This window comes from Betta splendens, chromosome 1 (assembly GCF_900634795.4).
Source record: "Betta splendens chromosome 1, fBetSpl5.4, whole genome shotgun sequence".
Classification (NCBI taxonomy): domain Eukaryota; kingdom Metazoa; phylum Chordata; class Actinopteri; order Anabantiformes; family Osphronemidae; genus Betta; species Betta splendens.
Window position 1 is genome coordinate 19374879 of NC_040881.3, and position 22886 is coordinate 19397764.

Sequence of the window (22886 nt, forward strand, 5' to 3'; positions counted from 1 at the left end):
CGTCACATGCTCACCTGCAACACGATAGGGAGCTGCTCAGGAGGGTTTCTGTTCTCCACACCCATCGTCAACCACACCTGGAACGCCGTCAGCTGCTCCGCAAAGAAAGGACTGTGCTGTGGACACACACGAACACACACGAACACACACACACACACGAGCGAACACGAACACACACACACACACGAACACGAACACACACACACACACACACGAACGAACACGAACACACACACACACACAACACACACAAACACACCAACACAACACAACACACACACACACACAACACAACCACACACACACAAACCTACACACAACCACAAACACAACACACACACACAAAACACTACACACACACCACACACGACTAACACACACACACACTACCCACACAACACACACACACAAACCACACACACACTAACTAACACCCACACACACTGTAACACACACACACACACAACCACTACACACACACAAACACTACACACACACCACACACACACACTAACACACACACACCCCCAACACCCCAACACACACACACCCAAACACTAACCCACCCCCACACTAACACACACCACAAACTAACACACACACACACACAACAACTAACACCCACACACAAACACTAACACACACAAACACTAACACACACACACACCCACACAAACACTAAACACAACACACACACACAAACCTAACACACACACACACAAACTAACACAACACACCACACACAACACTAACACACACCACACACACACAACACTAACACACACACACACACACACACACTACACACACACAACACTAACACACACACACACACACACAAACACTAACACACACACACAACACTAACCACACACACACAACTAACACACACACACACACACACACACTAACTAACACTAACACACCCCTCACACACTAACACTACACACTAACTAACACTAACACACACACACGACCGACACCCGACACACACAACCCAGAACGAACACGAACACACGAACGAACACGAACACACACACACGAACACACACACACACACAAACACGAACACACACACACACACACACAAACACGAACACACACACACACACAAACACGAACACACACACACACACACACACAAACACGAACACACACACACACACACACAAACACGAACACACACACACACACAAACACGAACACACACACAAACGAACACACACGAACACACACACACAAACGAACACACACACACACAAACGAACACACACACACACACACACACACACACACACACACACACACACACACACACACACGAGCTGCGTTTAACCATTTTGAAGCTCACGCACACACAAATAATGAGGCAGTGACTAGTCATCATTTCATAAAAGCCCTGACACAATGAGCTCAGGAGTAACACTGCACTGCAGCAGCCACATAAATCCTGATCCATCATAATCACCTTCCCTCTCCTCCCTCTCTGCTGCGACTGTGGCACTTTGCCTGACTGATTGATTGGCTGCTGGCCGCTGAGTTTTTGATCACGCCGAGTGTTAATGTTGCAGTGGGAATCGCGACAGCGTTGTAGAAGGTTGATGGATGTGGAAAGAGGAGAAAATCAGCACTGTGCAGGTGGATGGCTAAATTAACACGCACATACAGTAATGGAGGCTTGATAACTCTATGCACATAACATAGTGGAGACATGTAGATGTTGGTAGTTAGCTACTGTATATCAACAATAAATTATGAACATGCATTTAAATTAATATGAGCTGGAACTGAAACAAGACAAAATTGTACTATTATTCTCTGAGCACGTTATTTGTGCTGAGACTGTGTCACTGCTCCCCTCAGGGGGAAAAAATGGACTGTTCAATTTGATTCTGAGATTTAATTCCACACTGGAAAATGTATTAAGAAAAGAAGGGGGTGCAACTGCTTGGCGTTGATCCTCAAACACCCAAGAGCATCATTAATAAAATGACTAAAGGGTGAATGTTTGCATAATAGAGGCGCTCCGCCGTCTCCTCCCTCTGCAGAGATTGAGCAGTTTAATCTGTCACTTACAGTGGCCGTACCTGGAGAACAGGGACTGGGTATCACCAGCATATGATTATACAGATATTAGGCTGTTTAATGTAAAATTCATAGACATTTTAGTATTGGCATAAAGAAATACACTGTAAAGAGAAAACTGTAAAATGTACGGCATATTACTGGCAGCTGTGGTTGCCAGAACTTTACCGTAGAAACAAGGATGGCAAAACCTAATACACAAGACAGTATAAAAATATATACATAATATATATATATAATTTGAATTCACAGCTACATCTACAGTTCTTTACATGAAAGCTATGTCAAATAACAGACATAGTGTGCCCACTGGCTTATGTGCAGCTAAGCCACTGCGCTAACTGCTAACGCTATATTTAGCTAGCAGCGTGTCAGATGGGTTCAGGGATAAGTGCTCTTTTGCCCCAAACACCACAGAAGCCAAAGCTGGTTCTTATCTGCAGTCTGTCAGCGCCATTACTGGAGACAGTCAAGTTTACTTTTCACAATCCTGTAGGTCAAATAGTAAGTTCTTACACAATAAAACCACAAAAAGTTAATCAGCTACTGGGCTGTCGCTGCCGATCGTTACCCAGAAGGCTTAGCACACTGGCCGCTTACTTCTAAAAAGAACTGTCTGTACCCGTTTTAGTTTTACAGTAGCGTAAGAGCATAAATGGCAAATGAACATATGTTTTGCTTTGAAATAAACATTTAAAAACTGCTGAACAGTAAACAATTTTAAAATTGTAAATTTCAATCAGATACAGTCAATCTGCAATGACAGCAAACTACCATGTTAAACTTGCTATGCACAGTATGTGCTCTGCAGCTTTACATTTAGATGACAGGAAGTGGAGGTAAACAGTTGGAGCAGATCGGGAAAGACTTAAAGGCTTCTGAAGGAGGGAGCAGGACTGAGGGGGAAGATCTGCTTAGTAGTCCTCGGAGGATCAATTATGGTGCCGGTAAATGTTTTCAGACCAAGTGGAGAAAAAAAAATTAAGGAGTAAGGATAGAAAACTGCTCCCAGGGGAGAGATGGAGGAGCCGGCTACCTCCAAGGGCCAGGAGCAGAGAGAGGCCTGGATAGAAGTGGGAACAGGAGAAGCTGGGGAATCATTTTTTACATTTTGGATTAGTTTGTTTAACTATGTGGCTGCTCTGTGACGCTGTCCATCATCTGAGCCTGCCACACGTCCACACAAAGTGACACGGATTGGTGTCTTTTAAATGACGAGCAACTGACCTGACAGTAAATATAACAAACACAGTGACAGTGCAGGCCCAGCGGCTCCCGCTATTTCTTTTTATTTGACACTCATACCTTAATGATCAGACTTGACATTTTACAGTGTTGTCCCACGGGACTGTGTTCGTGAGATTAATAGAGATGTCACGGAGGCTGTTGGTACACAACGCGCCGCGCAGACGAGAATCATTTGTGGTTTTACGAGCTTCAGCGACGGCCGGATGCCGGGTAAGAGACATCCATCAAGGCTAGATGTCCCAAAACCACCATCTTACACATGTCCCCCCACACACACACACTTACTCTGAAGGCAGTGCCCTCCTCGATGATTGTGGGCAGCTGGGAAAGGCAGATGTCCACAGCCAGGTCCCATGCTTGCCTATGAGAAACATACAAACAAGGACTTTTCAATTTCCAAGGCAATAACAACAACGGCTGTCATAAAGCAAAAGCATCACCTGGAACATATCTACGTCCACAGGATGACGTTTTCACACATCTTTTATTCACTTCTTTGATTTCAGATAACAACAATCATCCGTCCATAACCTCTTGTACACATATGCAATGAAATAAATCTAGCAAATACTGAGACGTCAAAACTTTATTGCAATAAATGTGTGGCAACCAACTATTAGCTTCATGTACATTAAATTAATTTTCAATTCAGTGGGGGCTGACAAAATGGTGCCGCGACATGTATTTGTTAGATTTCGTATGAATAATTTAAGTCTGCAATGCAAACAAAGTAAACAAATAAATCCATTGCCTCAAAAGTAGAATAGTTGCTGGACCTGCAGGATACTGATACACGTCCCACCACAAGCTCCAGTTCCACCGCATCAACATCAAGAACTGTCCACTCGCTGTGTATTACAGCACAAACCACCACAAACCGATGCCATAGTAACGGGATAATCAATGGCATCCACTTACAGTAGCTGTAATGCTGTGGCTCATGGATGATGACAACAGACCTGCAGCCAGCTTATGCCGGTCCAGTTCTCTTGCTACATTTTATTCTCGTAAAGTCAAGTCCTGACCTTAAGCGATGAAAACACGGCTCTCTGTCCGATCTCTTTCCATCGCACCACTCATATGGATTTTCCCTAAGTCACGCTTTCTTCCCGTCTTTCTTTCTTGTGAACACGCACCTCTTCAGATAAGCAGCCCGAGGTCCTGGAGAGGGCAGCAAGGAGCCTTTAATCCCTTTTTAACACTAGCTGCTCTCTCATGGTCATCATATCTAATTCATAGCGTTATGTAACTGGCATCAAACCCTATCATAGCTGTTCTTTCCGGGCGTCTCTCCTCCCAGGCCTTTCTTCTTGCAGCAACTTGAGCTCAGTGTCTTGATGGAGCTTTTCCTCCTCTAAGTTAGCAAGAGTCAGTGCTCGACTCCCGTCCTCAGTCTGTGTAATGTGGACTCATCCTGCTGCTGCAGGCTGCTCCTCCTATTAGCAAAGATGTATAATTGAGTTACACTCACTCAACATCACAATGTTAATGATGTGCGCAACATATTTGCATGTTTATCTGATGGTCCCTAAACGTGAGATTTCATACATTTCTCTGGCACCATAGCAGCGCACAGACTTCCAGAAATATTCACAACAGGTGCTACTCCTTCCACAGGACTTCACTGCCAAAGCATCCACACTTAGAAAAAACATCAGCTGAGCGAAGACTCCTGCTGCTCTGCTCAAGTCTGTTATAACACTTAAAATAAACGCAAGAAATCGTGTTTGACTTAGTTTCAGTTTTTAAATGTGTATGTATGTATGTGTATAAATATGCGCACACACACACACACACACACACACACACACACACACACACACACACACACACACACACACACACACACACACACACACACACACACACACACACACACACACACACACACACACACACACACACACACACACACACACAGATCCACCTGTCTTCCAGCTGTGACAGATGATGAAATGATTTCTATTTCTGCCTAATCAAAGAAAAGGGCACAGGCTGTGACAGCCAGGCCCTTTTAGCAACTTGTTGATTTTAGACATGCACTTATTTTAACACTGTTTCAAAGCTGGAAGGACACGGACAGACGTGCTGAACAGGAACCGCTGCCTTTCCAGAGTCTTTTCTCTGGGACGCAAAAAAGTCAAGAAATTAATCTAAAGCTCAACATCGACATCCTGTGAGGCCGTAGTTCTATGGAACTAACAACTCCCATAAATACTTAGAATCTGGGAATTTTGCCACCGACCAACCATTGATGTTAAGTTGTCACTGGCCTATTTGCTTAATCCATTAAGATTACACAACAATCTGACATTTTAATTCCTCCTTATTGTTTCCCCACAGTAGTTTGCTTCCACGAAGGCATTCATCATAATCCTGTAATTATCACTCGTGGATATTTGGTAACGAGCTATAACCTGAAAGCACTGTAGCGCCATACTGCGTTAGCCTCATTAATGATTCCCTCCTCACTCCCCCTGCATCACACACTGGACTCCTTTTCACCACATACAATTGAAGCTTTCCACCTAATGAAGTAACGATGTGACTCTCACACCGCGTGTGTGGCTGCTGTGTGCTTTTGTGTGAAGTCGGTATAATACGGGATTACTCATCCGAGTCTTCAGTCTTGTGCCTTTTGATTTAAAAGTCTGCTTTTGGACAAAGGGCATGTGATACGTTAGAGCTGAAGAGATCACTTCTTCACCAGTGTTGTATGATGAGAGTGGGGCATTAAGTCCAGTAGTGATGGCGCACACGCGCACACGCACACACAGATCAGCTTGGAGCTAACATGAAGTCATATACGCATGAGTATCATGTACGCTCCTTTATGCAGACGAGTGTCTGTGTGACAGGCCCACACCCACTCTGAACTGCCCATGCGGGTGTAATCAGCCTTTGGTTTATCTGCTCTCCTTTATTCTGCTCCATTTGAATAACAATTGCTGTTTTGTGTTGGGGCAGTGGCATCGATCAACCGAGCAGCCAAATTGCTGGCCTTCCTCTCTCCATCCCCTCCACCACCCCCCACTTCTACGCTGATCTAAACTTTTATTCTCCTACTTGCCTTTTATCTCTGGCCCTTCCATCTTTTTATCGTCCTCTCACTCTTGTTTCCAGATCTCTTAAAGCAGCGCGCTCCGTTGTTTTCCAGCCCTGCTTAATACTGCATGTGCCGCTGTGAAACAAAGTGCAACTCCCAATTTCTTTGGCAGTAGAGTCCAATATTCCCACAATATAAAATAATGGGCCTGTATGAGCCTATTGCTGGGAGGAAGGAGCCGCATTCTTTACAGTAAGTGATGCCAGGGTGTTACACAACCAGTCGCTCCTCAAGGCGAAGAGTGAAAAGGGTGTTTTTTTTTGTTTCTTTCGCTTATTTTTCCAGCCAACACCAGGCAGATAATGAGTGGGAGAGATGAAGAGAGGCATTTATAGCAGACCAGAAAGACACACAATGGATCTTTGTGAGACCAAAGGGAGATGGATGATTTGATGTTTCTAGCACAGTGCGGAGGAGCAGGTGAAGTCAATGGACAACGGGGAGGCGTCTCAGCGCCTCTGTATTTACTTTCAGTGATGGGAAGACATGCAGGACGGTCGGTGATGTACAACAGTACAACAGCATGTGGTGGAGGGCTGAAAACGACTCTCGCGGGTCCTGAATCTGGCGTTTCTCCCACAGCCAGGGATGCCCAACAAGTCTCACGATGTATTTGCAGAGAACAGACGTTATCTCTGCTTTTTCCAATCCAACACTGACCTATTTTGCTGCAGGTATTTTCCTATTCTCCTATATTGTCTGACTATAGACTCAGTCTGACTGTGGCTGCTGCCTCTGTCGTGTGGAGGACAGATATTTATACAAACCAACAGAAATAAATAAATGAAAAATATATTTATCATAAAGGAGGTGGATGCATATGCTACAGTACAGCGCAGAAGCAAATAAGAACACCTACATGATTTGGCTTATGCTTTGTGGTGCAATATTTATTTTGAGAAGTTTGGAGGGTTATTGTTTGTACAGTAAACATGAACACAATCCTGCTACCGTATCTAAGTGACTCTAGATACCGTACAGGCAACTTTATATACGTGGCTGCTCAGCTTCTACTGTAGCTACGAGGACGAACCGCGTCAGGGAAACTTGTTTCGTTAGTCTTGTTCTTCTGTTCCTGCAGATGTGTATTACACAAAATTAATTACAAAAAAGTAGGAGAGCTCCTGTTTTGAAAGATTTTCAAGGATGTTATAAGTCTTTAGCAAAGTAGCTACAGTAGCACTTCAGGAAATAGCTCACTGTGCCATGCATGGCCTGTTTTTCCAATTACCTATGGTAATAAGAAAAATGGGCACCAGAACACAAACACCGGTCCAGTATTAGTTGTTTTAAAGCTTTTTTTTAAATGGATTTCTCAGCCCATAACTTTTGGCAAATAAGCCCTGAGGCACATTCACCATTTTTTAATCTCCCTCTGGCTTTTCTAAAAGTAACCACTTAAAAACATTAAATATACACAACATAGAGAACTCTTCTTTATTCAAGCTATGTTAACTGTTACAAAGGCTGCTTGTTCTTTAACTTTGTAAGTGACTGCTCCTCCTGACTCCGCTCTACAAGGAGACCTGAGGCTCTGCTTCGGAGACTTACCACATGGCGTGCATGTATGTTGGGGGCAGACGGGGGCTGCTGACCGGCGTGCAGTTGTACGACCTCATTATCCTCTCGGCTAATAAGAAGTTGCGGAACAAGCTGGCCACCAGCAGGTCCTGACGGAACAGCTTCTGGAACAGGTCTGACGCCGGAGACAGAGAGGGGGGAGACGTGAGCCGCCGTGTCGGACACAGGAAAGCAACAGGTGAGCAGAACGAGCAGAAGGACAGGACTAGGAGTGAAGGGAAGGTCCAGAACGAACTGTGTCACATTCACATCTTCATCTGCTCATTAATGTATTTACTAATTCACTTTTGGGCCAGGGCCATGGCGGTCTGTGTGGCTCATTATTGTGGTTCCCCCATTTGTGGAAAGGTTTGCGTGCATGTGTGTCGATGGAGGGTGGTGGGTTTCTTATGACGCTGCCTGACATCTCCAGCGCCTGCAGGTGTGTGTGTGTGTGTTAGGTGTGCAGGGCCTTCATTACAGGGATGTGGGCTGCTTCATTAACAGCAGAGCTGGGGGGGGGGGGGGGGGTTAAAGGCTTTGGCAGCCATCATCATTGTCACATTGCTATTCTAGCCAGGATACAGTTTGCCTCAGGAGAGTGCGAGAGTTGGCCTCTGTGTGTGCGAGTGTATTCGGATGTGTCATAGTACAGGATAAGTGATGGGGGAAAAAAAAACACAAGAAAAAAACTCAAAAAGAAAAATCATGTGCAGATCATGGGCAAAGTCAGTTTGGAGGCAACACTTATGAAGATACTGTCCAAAGAGTTTTGCTTCACTATGTACATTTACGTTTTTACGACCACCAAGCTGTGGCTAAATGATTCCCCTCTTTACAGCACTAGACTTTCTAAACACAATTAATCTCAATTTGAGACATCCTGGGCTTACTGCACTTCTGGCATTTTATATCAACATCCTCACCATTTTCCACCACTGGGAATATCCCCAAAGTTTTAGTATTGCTGATGCTTCACTGCTGTATTGCTTTTATTAGGTGTCCTAATTTGTGCTCCCAGCAAGATGAACGCGGGCCTTTTTCATTTTTCAGCATTGCCTAGATATGTTGAATTAAAGGCGCAGCTACAGCTTCACAGTGAACGGCGCCTCACCTGTCTTAGCAAGTCTATTTTTAACTTTCCTCACAGTTTCTTCTTGGGTGTACGAGCACGAGCAGATGTTTTAATTTGAAGATCTGACTGTATTAGTTTCTACCTGCCGCAGTGAGACTTCACTCATCAAAGCAAGACGTTAAGTGACAGCTTAGTGTCATTTAACTAGATGAACTAAAATGAAGACATGCATTGAAACACATATTGGGTTTATGTGTGCAGCCCTGCAGGGCGTGTGCACGGCGGCTCACCTCTAGGCAGCACATTCCAGGCGATGGTGTCTGTGATGGCTGTGAAGATCCAGTTGAGCTCTCCGAGGGGCGTGCGTCTGTCGTTGAGCCTGCCAGGGATCCTGCACAACACACACAAGGCAACACAGATGGCAGCGTGTCAGCCGCACTCACGGTATGTCACACGGCTGACTCAGGGTGCCGAGTGGCGTTTGCTCTGCAGCAATATCACAACACAGCTGAAGAATCTACATTACAGGCATCCTGAATATTCATTTGGGCTTATGCTGTCGTGTGTGCAGAGTGTCTATGGACCAAGTACTGAGACACAGACTGGGTAGACTGGTCTGTACGTACAATTTCAACAATCTGACAAGGTAAAAACATTAAGAATGGTAATTAGATTTAAATTATTAGAACCTCAAGGTAAGAATCTGCTCTGTGGTTTATTACGTGAGGGGCTCAATGTTTTTGGTGGTTTATGGTGCACTGGAAAACTTCAAGTACAATTTTTATCTTCACTGAACCATTAAATGCAAGAACCTTCAATAGTTGTCCACTTGTAAAGGCTTTTCCAATATATAATCAGCAACACGACCTGGCAGCTAGCAACTCAAGTCAATCAACAGCAAATTACTCACGGCCCCACGCAGCGCGCGTGAACTCCCGCTGACCCCAACCTCCCATTCCCACCTCCAAGCAACCAGTAATAGCAGCCGTGAAGCTGCTGGCAGGTACAAGACAGAGATAAAACGACGAGGGCCAGTCATCTCCTAAGTACTGCCAGCGCTTGCCAAGGGAGTCTGGCAAGTCAGCAGCATAAATGAGCACTCAGCAGTTCACAGACTTGTGCTGTATCCTGCATATACAGTAGAGAGGGGGGGGGGTCCTTCGTGGTTGGACGAATAAATAGATTGATAGCAGACATGCTGAAGGGAGCCGTCATTGATCAAAACATTTCGCAAGTCTTGTTTTACTTTAGACCATGCTGAATTACCTTTTATTCAGATACGTAGTAATACATTTTTAAGTGTAGTGTATTATTTAAGTCCTGACATGAGAGAAATATAAATGGACCGTTATCGCACCTTGTGAATAGCACAGTGGCATCAGGGATCTGTCAGTACAACTGCACGCTCTTGCTCTTATCTGGACCAAGGAGCCATGTTGGTGCAGTGCCTTTTGTGAGAGTATTCCAATAAAGCATCTCTTCTTGGCATCATAAACACAGCAATAGACCCACTGATGGGCAGACTCACGTTCTCAGAGGGGTCAACCAACGGCCTTGTTGGCAGATGAAAGAGGAGCAATGAGTGAGAGAGTTAAGGAGAAGCCTGTGGCACTGAGCGCAGCTCAAGCAGGTAAAGTCCACACGAGCCGTGTGTCGTGACTCCCCTTCTGAAGGGCTACTGTGGTGGGATACAGCCAGAATGTGTGTCGGTTGCATGTGGGAAGCGGAGACAGAAGGGAGCACAGATGGAGCAGAGCAAAAGGAGCGATCGGGCTGATAAACAAACGAACGGTGCACAGCTACTCCGGCCTCACATTATGCTCAATGTGTTCTACAACAACTGTCTGTGACCTTTAGAAGGTGCGAGTATGAGCCCAGCGGACGGCCAGGCGCGGCAGCCATTAGCTTTTCGCTCAGAGCCGTGTGTGTAATAAGGACGAAGCCGTAATAAAGTGATGACCGCAAAAGAAAAAAGATTTTTTGAAAATCATTTAAAAGCAAACACAAAGACGGGCTTTAAAAGAAGAAACCAGCCCTGCAGCTCCGTAATAAAAGCGCTGCAGACAAAATGAAACAACCTGGTGTGACTTCAGTGGTGTTGCTAGGAAACAAACAAAAAGTCAGCTGACAGGTTGCGCTAGAGAAGCCGTGGTTATCAAGTCAAACTGTGAGGGCGAGAAGACAGCACATAGAAATAATATGAACTTAACATGGCGTCTGGACACGCTCACTACAGAAAAAGTTCAAAAAGAAATTCAATACACAACTGAAGAGACTCATCCTCTATTATCCTTTGAATACACTCATTGTGGAATGATGAGGTACAGTATCGAGTAGTATTGAGTATTAATAAGGGGAGGTAAAAACAAAAACCCAGCAGGAAAATCTCTGTCAGAATGACAATAGGTCCAATAATTAAATGTGTATAAAAACACAAACCTCCTGTGACCAGTGAAGCTTCCACGACTACACGCCTTGGTGCGTTTGATATAAAACAGCTGTTCCTGTGATATTTGCTCTTACTGCTACCCATCTTCGTACAGACAGGTACGATGGCAAATGGACTGGGAGCCATTTTTGATTTATGAGCTGCGAGGCCGTTCATCATTTGAGTAAGGACATCGGCTGAGTCAACTGTAAGTCGTCTACACAACGTGCTGGACCAGCAACAAACCCTGGCAGACAAAAACGACACTTTCCTCCTGGTTCGTGTCAGTAACATCAGAATTAACTAACTCCAGATGCAGAGGGTCGGCAAAGTGCTGCACAGGTTTGCCTTAGGTGCGTTTAGCACACGACCTGTATGAAAACACGGAGCCGAATGTCCTGCGTATGAGGGCTTAACCTCATGGTCTGCAGAACCCCTACGTCCATTATTAAAAAAGTGAGGGTTACTTTTGCATGTGTTGGTTTAAAGCTGATTTCATTCAAACCTGGAAAATATTAACTGCCTGAGATCCTAGTTTGTTCAAGCCTTACAGAAATGAATGGAATGAATTCCATTTTGAGGTGAGAGACTGACTGTGTTTCATACGACCAGCAACCTACTGGAGCCATCTGATCAAAGCAACCCGGTCATGCTGGTCTGACCGGCCACATTCTGCCTTCTGCTGAGAAGTCCTTTACATACAGGACTGGGGAGTTTCTTGCATAATCTTTCTTCAGTAAGAAGTAGTGGAGTAAGAAAGAGAGCAGGACTATGTGATGTTCAAAGTTATAGGAATAAAGAACAATGACAGAAACAAGTTGGCAAATGAAATACACATTAAAATGATTTAATTGTGTGTAACAGAAAACAACGATTTCCCAAGAAATTGGTTGTATTCCAGAGTAAAACCTGTTCTGCACATATATTTGTACATTTATATGATGAACAAACCTAAGCACAGTTGACTGTTCATTTGTTTAAGTCCACCCTCCCTGAACCTCTGGTTTGACAGTTCATCTGTGGTGAACTGCATTTTTTCTGAGAGAATAACGTCAACGGAGCCGTTTCAGATGCATAACAACAAACAAGATAACAACATGATAAGATAAGAATATGTACTAGAACTAAAGCTAGAGAAGCAGGGGATTGGTTATGGTATATGTCTGTATGTTCACCTGACTAGGTTGATGCATTATTATTACTGGGTAATAAAAAGGTGCATCACTTGTTGAAAATCTCTTGTAGCTTGAGTCAGAAGCACCACAGAACACAATACTAATACAAAGAAATCCCAAGACTCAGGACAATGGCCAACGTCTAATCACACACACAGATGTGAGGGTACACTGAGCCTGGCTCCCAGTGACAGGCTGAAATCAGCTACAGCATTACTCACTTTGTGTGAGACGTCATTAAGAGACTGTTGGAGCAACCTTCAACGTCAGCACCTGAAGGCACTTTCCACTAAGATGTACTTTTTATGCAGAGCTCTTACAGCTTAGTAACCTAAACCCAACTAACTCGAACTGGGTTTGTGTGTGTCATTTAACTCTTCCCTAATGGTTCTGTGAACCCACTACAGCTTCAGATATGACATCCACATCGAGCACTAATACCATTCTGAGTGTGCCTAAGAGCGCTCAGGCGCTTGGCACGCAGAGGCGCACTGAAGGAATGTGGCGCCTTAAATCTGCCAAACGGCGGTGAGGAGGAAACAAAGGCAGAGAATTATACCTGCAGGATGGAAAACAACACAGGGAGACAGGAGAGAGACAGCAAGAAGAAAACGGGGTAACGACGTGAGCGAGAGGCAGAGGGAGGCGATGGGGGGGGGGGGGGGGGGGGGGGGGTCGGCTGTGGAGTGCCACTTACTTCTCAATGAGGTCTAATGTCACCCCTGGCACCAGCTTGGCACTCTTCTGCATACAGAACCTGAAACCAAAGACAGGGAAAAGCTGCTGGTTAGACTGGGAGAAGGTAAAGCAAGAAAAACAATCACCAGGTCAAACAGTGCATTTTAAACCAAAACCACTGAGGGAGATGACAAATGCCACAGTTCTGCCGGAAAACGGGCATTTTCTCTGGAACGTCTGGCGAGGAGGCTGTTGTTTACGGTGCGCGGGGGCTCTGACGGGTGAGGCCAGCTGTAAGTCACAGCACGGCTGCAGCAGCCAGCGTGCAGCTGGAGCCGAGCAGGTGTGTGCGCGACCATCGGTCCCACAGTAGCTGCAGGGAACGGTAAATAAAGGCTTTGAAGACGACTGCGGTTTCAACACGGCCTTAAAGTTACAAGTTAAAAGAGCAGGTACTCGACAAAACACGGCGTGAAGATGCAATAAAATAAAAAGCACATTAAGAATATTCTTTACATCTACTGCTTCTTCAGCAGCCAGCTGATCTTCCTCTGCTTCCAGACATAGCACAGGTAGAGAGTTTGCTCCTCTTATGGGGTTCTCCTAGTTCTATGTTCTGGGTCGAAGGTTACACAGCTGGAGTCCGTACCATCCAGCTGTCACAGGTGCACAAACCGTCCCATTGATGGATGATGGCTTCATTCATGCTCTGTGACATCTTCAAAGCTCGGGTTTGTTTCTTTACCACGTAACCCAGCTTCTCCACAGCCTAATAATCCCTTTGCTGTGCAATGTGTTCCTTGGACTTTGATGCTGTTTGCTCACAAATGCTCTGACAAATGTCTCCACAGATCCGCTGCATTTACACAGAGATTAAATGAAATTAATTACCAATTAGATGAAGGCAATGGGTAATTCTGGATCTAAGTATCGGAGTAATGAATGAATTATAAAAGTGTGAAACTTATTCTGTTTGTGTGCAGTTCTCTTGTTGTTGCAACTCCAGGAACACAACATTATCAAAAATGTTCAGGATATAGTTGAATTTGTATTAAAACAAATGTGATGTCGCAGCTAAAGTATATGGAGGACTGGCAGTGATTCACTTGTTCATATAATAGTAGTGATCCTGAGAATTAAAAGCCAGCGCGATCCATACAGACTGTTAAATAAGCAATGACACATGAATTCAGAGGTTCTTCCTGCTGCTAGAGAATAATGAGATCCCACATGGCAGCGGTACGACTCGCTGTCTCTTTAAAGAACAGCATGGGGCCTGAGAGTGTCTGACACTCATGAAACAACGGGGAGGAAGGACGTAACCAGGGCAACTTGTTCTAAAGTCCAAATGATTAACATCTTATTGATTGCACGACTTCATGTGTTAAATCTGTTCCAGAGCTCTGCTGTTTATCACCGACAGATACAGGATTGTTCCCCTTAGTACGACACGACACTAAACGGCGCCGCACTTGTTTTCGCATCTCCGCTCAGACACAGATTAAATATTTTGTTTATGTTTCTCAGTGTTCGCTGCAGAACCAGCGAATCCCCAGACGTGAGCAGAGATGCACGGCTAAAAATGGAGCTGGCAGAAAGAGACATGCCGGCTCCAGTAAACAGAGCACACATGCTGGAGCGGGGGGTTGCGTCAGGGCGGGTGTGTTTTCAAGCGAGCCGTGCGCAGAGATGGAAGGTCCCACAGGTGTGAGGTGATGGGAGGAATGAGACGCAACCGTCTGATTCACAGGCTGCACAACCACCACCAAGTCACCATCACGAGTCCAGAACTGATGACGCGCGCACAAGAAACTAAATCTGAGTGCCCATAAATACAGTAAAACTGAGCTACTTTATTAATACCATCACTCCAACTTCAGCACAACAACCAAGCCAGGCTTTCTACTCAGAACCCTCTTAGTTCACGACTAAAGGTTGGAGGCCAGGAATGAAGAGGAAATCATTAGGACCCGGGAAATGAGGCGGCCGGGCTCTAATTGCATCCGAGCCGAGGCGGGAGTGGGCATGTACATATTAACTTTTGAAGAGCGAAATGAAGTGGGGAAGCACTGTACTGCTTCAGGGACGGAGGAGGAGCAGCAGTGTCTCCTGTGGTGCCCACAGGGGCCGGCTGGGCTCTACCGCTCATTACTCCAGCAATCAGCCTCTGCTCCCAGGCCACCGGCTCCATCAATCACGCGTCAGAAAGGCTGCTGGGTGATCCTGGTCTGATCTGCTCTGTCACACACCTACTGTACTGTAGGTCACACAAGTGTTAGTATTTCATGGTTTTAGTATTTGCGCTTGCAGGGCTAACTCCTCCTTTTCAACACCAAATATAAGACAATGATCAAGCACGAGCTGCTGAATTATTCAGACACAAGGATAAATAATGTTTTGCAAAGAAGCACAAGGTGCAGCAGCTGTTCTAGCAAAAGGAATCTGTGTCGCCAGCTGCCTCGGACCACGCTGTGACATCTGACGTTCTGCGTGGATGATGGGGTTATCTGAGGTGAGCCTGCTGCTCCCTCCGAATCCAGAGGGTTAAAGCTTCCGCACAGTTATGTGAGCGGTACCTCTGTAGCCACGAGACACCAGGGGGACGATGAACGCGTCAACGTTTCTGGTCATTTATGAAGTTATAAAAGCCAAGGCTTCACATAAAGAACGTCTGCATGTGTCTGTAAAGGTGTATTAAGGCACCCAATACATACTGTGAGTGGGTTAAGGATTTTTAAATATGCACACAGAAGAAAAAAAACCCATAGTATGTAGCTCTGTGTGTGTGTGTGTGTGTGTGTGTGTGTGTGTGTGTGTGTGTGTGTGTGTGTGTGTGTGTGTGTGTGTGTGTGTGTGTGTGTATTGGGGAAAACAGGATGCACGCAGGTTTACTGACATACATGCAGGACCTCATTTGAAGAGTCTCATCAATATTACAGAGACTCCACTTGCTAAGGAGTCGGCCCAGCCCTCTGCAGTCTGCCTGATCCCTCCCCTCGACCGGCTGACACCGCAGCATCTGCCTGGCCGTGACGGCACAGGTTGCTTCAAGATCCTTCTCCTGGTCAAAGTCAACGAGGGACAGAATCTCTCGGTCTTGCCAGATTCTCACAGGGCTCTTGAACGGTAGAACCTCTGGTCTCCTACACCCCTTTTTTGTCTCATTCCTGAAGATGAGAGGACTGCTGTTAAAAAGTAAAAGCATGTAGTAAGTTAAGTTATGAGACGTTTCCCTCATTTGCCACGGCCGTCCTGGAAGCGGCTGAGTGCCAGCCCCTTTCCTTCCTCGCACCTCCTCCATCACTCCCCATGCTTCGCAGCAGAGGGGAAATCCCTTGAAGATGGCGCTCCATCAGTAATGATTTTCTGCTCAGCTGAGCAATGAAAGGTACACATGCACTCGCTCTGCCTGTCTCTTTCCAGCGCATCCGCTCTCCCTCTCTCTGTAAACCCCATCATCCATCCCTCAATGCATCTCATTAAAGTTTTAAAGCCAAGGTAAGCCAGGGCATCAGCGAATCCCTCCATCCTCCCACTCTGTGAACCGCCCTGTCCTCATTTTCTTCCCATTTCTGACTCTGGGGCGGTGTGAAATTACGGAGGAGACAGCTCGGCATGTCTTTATTTAGAAAATATAATAAGCAAAGAGGAGAGCGAGCAATAAAGTGTACAGTGAAGAGGGGCAGGAGAGACGTGGTGAGAGGCGGCTGCTTCATATACGGAGAAGCAGGGTGTATGTGGGACACAGCTGGCATGAGAGTGAACAACTGTAAGTCTGAACTGGCAAAGTCTCACAAAGCAGCAAACTGCAGCTGGTTGAGTCAGAAGAATCGATATATGGAGAATAAGTACAGTCATAGGCCTGATTGACATCATGCCTATATAATGCATGACTGAATGTGCTTTGGTTCATAACAGGCCTGCAGGTTCCAGTTGTAAGGCCTCACTGGGCCATGAATAAAAGCATCAGTTGCTTTCTTCCCCTGCAAGTTGCAAACTTTCATTTTTGGAGGTAGGTGCTATTAAAACAATTTCAATCAATGTTGTGCAGCAGGCTTTAAGTGACTTGTTCTTCAAAATGGGAAACTGGTACAGGTTATCAATATTAATGACGTAACGCTGGGGCCTGATTATGCTGAAGGTCACGGGGAGACGTGGACGGAGGAAGACAAACAAAAGTCTTCAGCGATTATGACAGAGGAGAGGCAGAGAGCTACCTGTTTGACACAGGCACAGGACGACCCAGGATGAAAATGGAGAATGTGTGACGCAAATAAAGCACAGTTTAGACCTGATTTGGACTCAATGCAGCTGATACAGTATGTGTTGAGTCAATATCATGGTTCCCGATTATTATTCCTGGTGAGAAACCGAGAAAGTCTGATCAGGAGCAGGAAGAAGATAGTGAATGAATTTAGTCATACAAACCTGTACAAGACTATAAACTTTATTTACAATTTAGCAGGTAAAGGCAGGAGGTGGAGAACCTGATCAAACCCGCCCTGTCCTTTTAATCCACTCTCACACAGAGGTAGTAAATAGTATGTGTGTAACATACTGCAGCGTGTGTGCCTAGTGTAAACAGGTTCAGAAGTGATGCAATCATATTTGCCTGGGAGTGCACCCCCCACCACACACACACACACACACACAGGCTGATGTAATCCAAGCGCTTCAAACTCCATCAGCGCTGCGCTCTGCATGATGCATCACAGTGCATTTCCATCAGGCCACTGTATCAGCCCAGTCTCCCACATGAACTCATTTTGCCTGCATATCTCTCACCTCCTCTGCTGCGGCACGCTCTGCAGGGCTCATGATTCCTGCCTCACTATGAGCAATACCGCTTTATATGTCCCATCACAGCTAAAGATTTCTCATCACCCGAATGCTGAGCGGTTTGTGCGATGTCATCAGAGCACGGACAAACTGATGCTGCAACATCCCTCGTGGTCAGAGGAGAAATGTCAGTTTTTCCACAGACATAAAAAATAATACTAAAATTACATTTAACTATAGCTAACTACATCCTTGTAGAGATTTTTATAATAGGTTTCCCCTTAAGCAGAAAAGTTAGTCTAAAGGCTTTTATTTTTAGTAAGTAAGTTAGTAACGAAGAGCATCTCCTCCTACGGCCTGAAGCGAGTTTGGGCTCATTAATGGGAAACACCGTTGAACCGTTGCAGTAGTTAACAGCGAGGTGACAAAATTCCAAACTCACTCATTACTCCAGAATAGATTTAGGCCAAATCCTCCATTCACTATGTGGTTCAGACTGAATGTGGGACGAGGCAGAGGCGAGAGCAGCCTTACCACCGCAGGGCGATCTTGATGGGCGTGGTTAGACACGACGTGAAGAGGTCGGCGGGGAGGTCGGGGTTCATGGGCAGCAGCTCGCTGGCGTCGCAGGCGGCCAGCTGGATGCAGTTCTTCATGGAAGGCGGCAGGGGCATCTGGGCGAGTGGGTGGCTGGGATTGATGGCCGCCACCTGAACAGCAAACGAAAAAAAGACCCTGTTTACATTCATTTGGCTGCAACAAGCACCAGAGCCGCATGCAGACATGCATAATTATGAGCTAATTATATGAGCTGTTTAAAGCAAAAAAGCTGATGATAAACATCCAAACTAACGCTGGGTCTCTTTCCCAACAGCATCTACTGTATGAGGAAGTTAATAGGCGGGTCATAAAAGTTTGGACACAGGAATAGGAGCGAGGAAAGAAAGAAAGAACCCTGCAATGCAGGCACGCGACGGCCGAGTAAAAAAGCTGTTTGATAATCTGCAAGTGTTTTGCTGGAGATTTGATCTTTACAGTTTCTCCCCTCGTCCATGCACCTCGACGGCAGCAGAGGTCGTGCCTGGAATATCTGCTTTACTGGTGCGACAGAGGCGGACAGCGTGATAAACTGAAAAGTTCAAATGAAAGATTCAGGAAGAAGAAATAAAAGCCAGATGAGGCTAATGGAGGAAATGAGAAGATGGGGAGAGAATCCCTGGCAGAAGAAGGACTGACAGACGAGCTGAGTTTGTGTCCGTCCATAGCAGCAGGTAAAGGCTTCGTCACGCCGGCATCGTCACTGATACACGCTGTAGGTGCTGGTTTGATGCTCTGCTGCTCAGAGCAGAAGCTGATGCATCCAGTGAGCTCACTCTAAAAGAAGTAATTCATTCATTTCTAATCTTCATTAGCCACAGCGTTGTGTTCACAAGATAAACACCAACATTTAACATACGAGATGTCTCAGCTTATTTCCCCTCTGCTGCACAGAGACCGACACTTCACTGTAACGTGTTCTAATCACAGCCTTTTCTCCGCTTACACTCAGTGCCTGGACGTTTGGAGCAGGTGATGATAACGCGACGGTTTACTGATCCCGCTGAGGACATTCTCCTCTGGCTTGGCTCCTAACAGGTGGTCTTCAGAGGTAAACAAGCCCCTTGTCTGTTCTGAGAACAGGCTTAGAGCGCACTCTAAGAGCAGGCTCTCTGGAACAGCTCAGTCAATACCTGAAAAATGATGTAAACCTTTAATTATATCTGCTTGTGACTGTTTGTGTGCTTGCTGTGCTGTTGTTGATCTGTTTGCTTCCAGTTTAATATGTTCATCGGTTATTTGCCGAGTAGCCTTTAATGAGCTGTGGGTCTTAATGGAGGCAGCAGTTTAAGCCTTTCTTTCATCATCCCTGACTGCTACGGCTTTAGTTCTGCAACCCAGAATGCATTTAGTATGAAATTACAGAAATTATTACTATGAGTGCATTCTTTCTACATTTAAAAATCTGAAGATGACTCATCATGAGACTTTGTGATTGTGTCAGGAAGCTGATGACATGCACACATTGTTTCATTCGAAAAAGTCTGAGTCCAAGATTTAACATTAAATTAAAGTGCACAAGATGCCAGAGAGCTTCGTTCTGACCAAGTTATGATCAGTTATCATCTCCCATTCCCTACAACTTCCTGTAACTCTTTTTATATTGAGATCTACTCTAGTCAATGCTGGGTTCTGATATTCTAGTTCAGTCCCATAAGAACCAACTGGTGTCACAAAACTCAGAGATCCCACAAAATAGAATTGGGTCTGGGCCCGTATGGTTTAGTGGAAGGAAGAAGTGGCCTCTGAGGGTATATAGTTAACGTTATTGACTGTGAAAGTGTAAAACACCTGAAGTGCTCCTCATCCTCATGTAATGTAGCGTGCTAAAACGCTACAAGCACAAGGCTATAGGTAGGAGCAGGAGGATGAGGAGGAGGAAGAGCTTTAGAAGAGCTTCACAGTATAAAACACACAATCACATCATTATTTTGGCTTCGTACAAAACAGCAGGACTTGAAGCTGGAAGCGTCTGCTTCAGTACAATGAATGAACGATCACTGTGATTCACAGGACAGTTTTAAAGCATTCAGCACCGTCTTAGGTGTGTCACGTTCAACATGTTGAATCCATGTACATTAGGATTCAGGCCAAGTGATTTAGATTCCTTCTGACCCCAATTAGAGCTTTTGTCAAAAAGCACAACACTACCCCCACTGAACTCTGAACACTGTCAAACTCCTCAAGTAGCCGGTCCAGGTTAATATTTCTGCTGGATTAAGTTAAGCCTAACAAGTTTTTGAAGCTGGGAATGCTCAGTCTGTGATTCTCTCTCACACACACACACGCACACACACACACACAGGATGATAAAAACATGTGTGTTTCCCAGAAATCAGAGGTAACGCAGCATCTAACGCATCTATGAGACGATAGCGTCTGACAGACCGGGGGACTGATTAATATTTCACAACTGTGGACAGAATGACACAAACGTGTGTCAGTAAAGCAGCGAAATGGCTGGGAAAACATTTGGAGTGTAATGCAGCTATACACCACACCACGCGGCACAGGGCAAACAGGCGCTCTAACCCAACCGCAGGTGATGCTCAGGTATCATCACCCAACAGGCAGGTTTGGCAGCAGACGAGACAAACCTCAACAGTTTGCATCTAACTGAAAGCGGCTCAGCAGACGGCTGGTGGCGCAGCAGCGTGGACGCTGTGTCATACAACACAGCCTCAACCAATAACTGCAGCAAAATCTCAGAGCTAAGTGTGACATTATGCACACACATGAATAAATCATCCCCTTTTAAAAAAACAGTGGAGTAGTTTTAATTATTGGAGGGTCGTGTGTAAATGTGTGGTTTTTCCTGTGAACATGCATATTTGATTTCTCTTTGTAGCGCTGGCAGCGTGAACGGATCTGTGCCAGGCTTGAAGTAAAATGATTCCTCTTCTCTTGCTGCAAAGAGGAAAGTGTTGACTCGCTCACAGACAGAGGACATCCCAAACAAAGCTGTGCACTTATGAAAACCTTCGGAGCCGCGCCGGCTCTTAAAGGACTTTGAAGGAAGCGCTCGACGTGCCGCAGTAATCCGAATAGTAAATAGGAAAACATTGCCAGCAGAAGCTGATTAATACCAGCATCCCCTGTAATTATCACATTAGCATATTGTAATTTCCCAAATCACCATGACAGCTTTCTTTTCTCTGTTTCCCCCCACAGGGGACATCGGGGCACAATGTAATTGCTGAGAATTTCCTTTTTAAAACAGTGACACTAATTGAGGAGACTAATCTTATAGGGGAGCGGGAATTTGGAAGTAGCACACGATCACGGCACTAGAGCCACGTTACCAAGACACAAACTCGGCCAAAGCAATACATGTGACAGTTGTGCATTAATTATTCATTAAGATTAAGGCTTAATGTGAGCGTCCTGGCGATGCCAGCAACACAAACACGCGCAGCTTCTGTCCAGCAGGTAGAGCGCAGAGCGCATGTCAGTACCCAGGAAGTGATGAGATATTTAAAAGGAAGCAGGTGGCCTTCTAACAGACGCCCACCGACACACACGCTGGCTGCCTGAATGACTGAGCTGCAGAAGGAGGCTGATATGGTGCCGTGAGGGCGTGATGAAACACCTCCTCCTCCTTCCTGGGCTCCTCTGGTCTTCGTGAGCCTCGCTGAGTCTCCACACGCCGCCCCTGGTGGGTTCAGGCCTGTCGTGCTGCGTGTGTGGGTATCAGCACGTAAAGGGCTGCTACAGGGAGTCTGGGGACCAGCTACTGTATGTGCATGCAAAACGTGTCACCCCAGTATGGTAATGTCTTCATCTCCCGCTCAACCTGCCTATGCACATTATGCAACTGCTGCCTTTAAACAGCAGGCCGGGCCAGAAGCACCAGAGCACCACACAGCTTCACGTACATAGTTGTTGTGCAGCGATGCAGCTAATGCCGCTACCAACAGCACGTGAGCCAGCATTTAGCCAGACTACATCTCTTGGGTTAACAGTGACCACAGCCGTTTCACCGGCCTGGACGCTGCAGATCACTAGAATTACAGTCAGGCAACAGCAGGAGCTCAAGCTTTTATCTTGGACGCAGCCTTGGGAGACTCCCGAGTGGCCCATTACTTAGTAGCCCTGGTACAAAGCAGCTACAAGAACAAGGAGTCATGATGTTTCAACTCATCTGGTAATAACGCA

The 22886-nt window shown here is 45.7% G+C and overlaps 1 protein-coding gene across 6 annotated transcripts in view; it reads right to left on the bottom strand.

Annotated features, from left to right (window-relative positions):
* The window catches only part of rptor (regulatory associated protein of MTOR, complex 1), an 86947-nt gene that overhangs the window by 31412 nt on the left and 32649 nt on the right, over positions 1-22886 (bottom strand). For all 6 annotated transcript variants that reach the window (XR_008694197.1, XR_008694196.1, XM_029158745.3 and 3 more), the window contains exons 7-12: positions 18669-18844; positions 13375-13434; positions 9365-9465; positions 7991-8135; positions 3619-3694; positions 15-116 (exon numbers count right to left, since the gene is read on the bottom strand). Coding sequence is in view for 4 of the 6 variants with exons in the window: in XM_029158745.3 (XP_029014578.1) it covers positions 15-116; positions 3619-3694; positions 7991-8135; positions 9365-9465; positions 13375-13434; positions 18669-18844 (660 nt within the window). In the remaining 2 variants the exon portion in view is untranslated. The remainder of the gene's footprint in view (positions 1-14; positions 117-3618; positions 3695-7990; positions 8136-9364; positions 9466-13374; positions 13435-18668; positions 18845-22886) is intronic.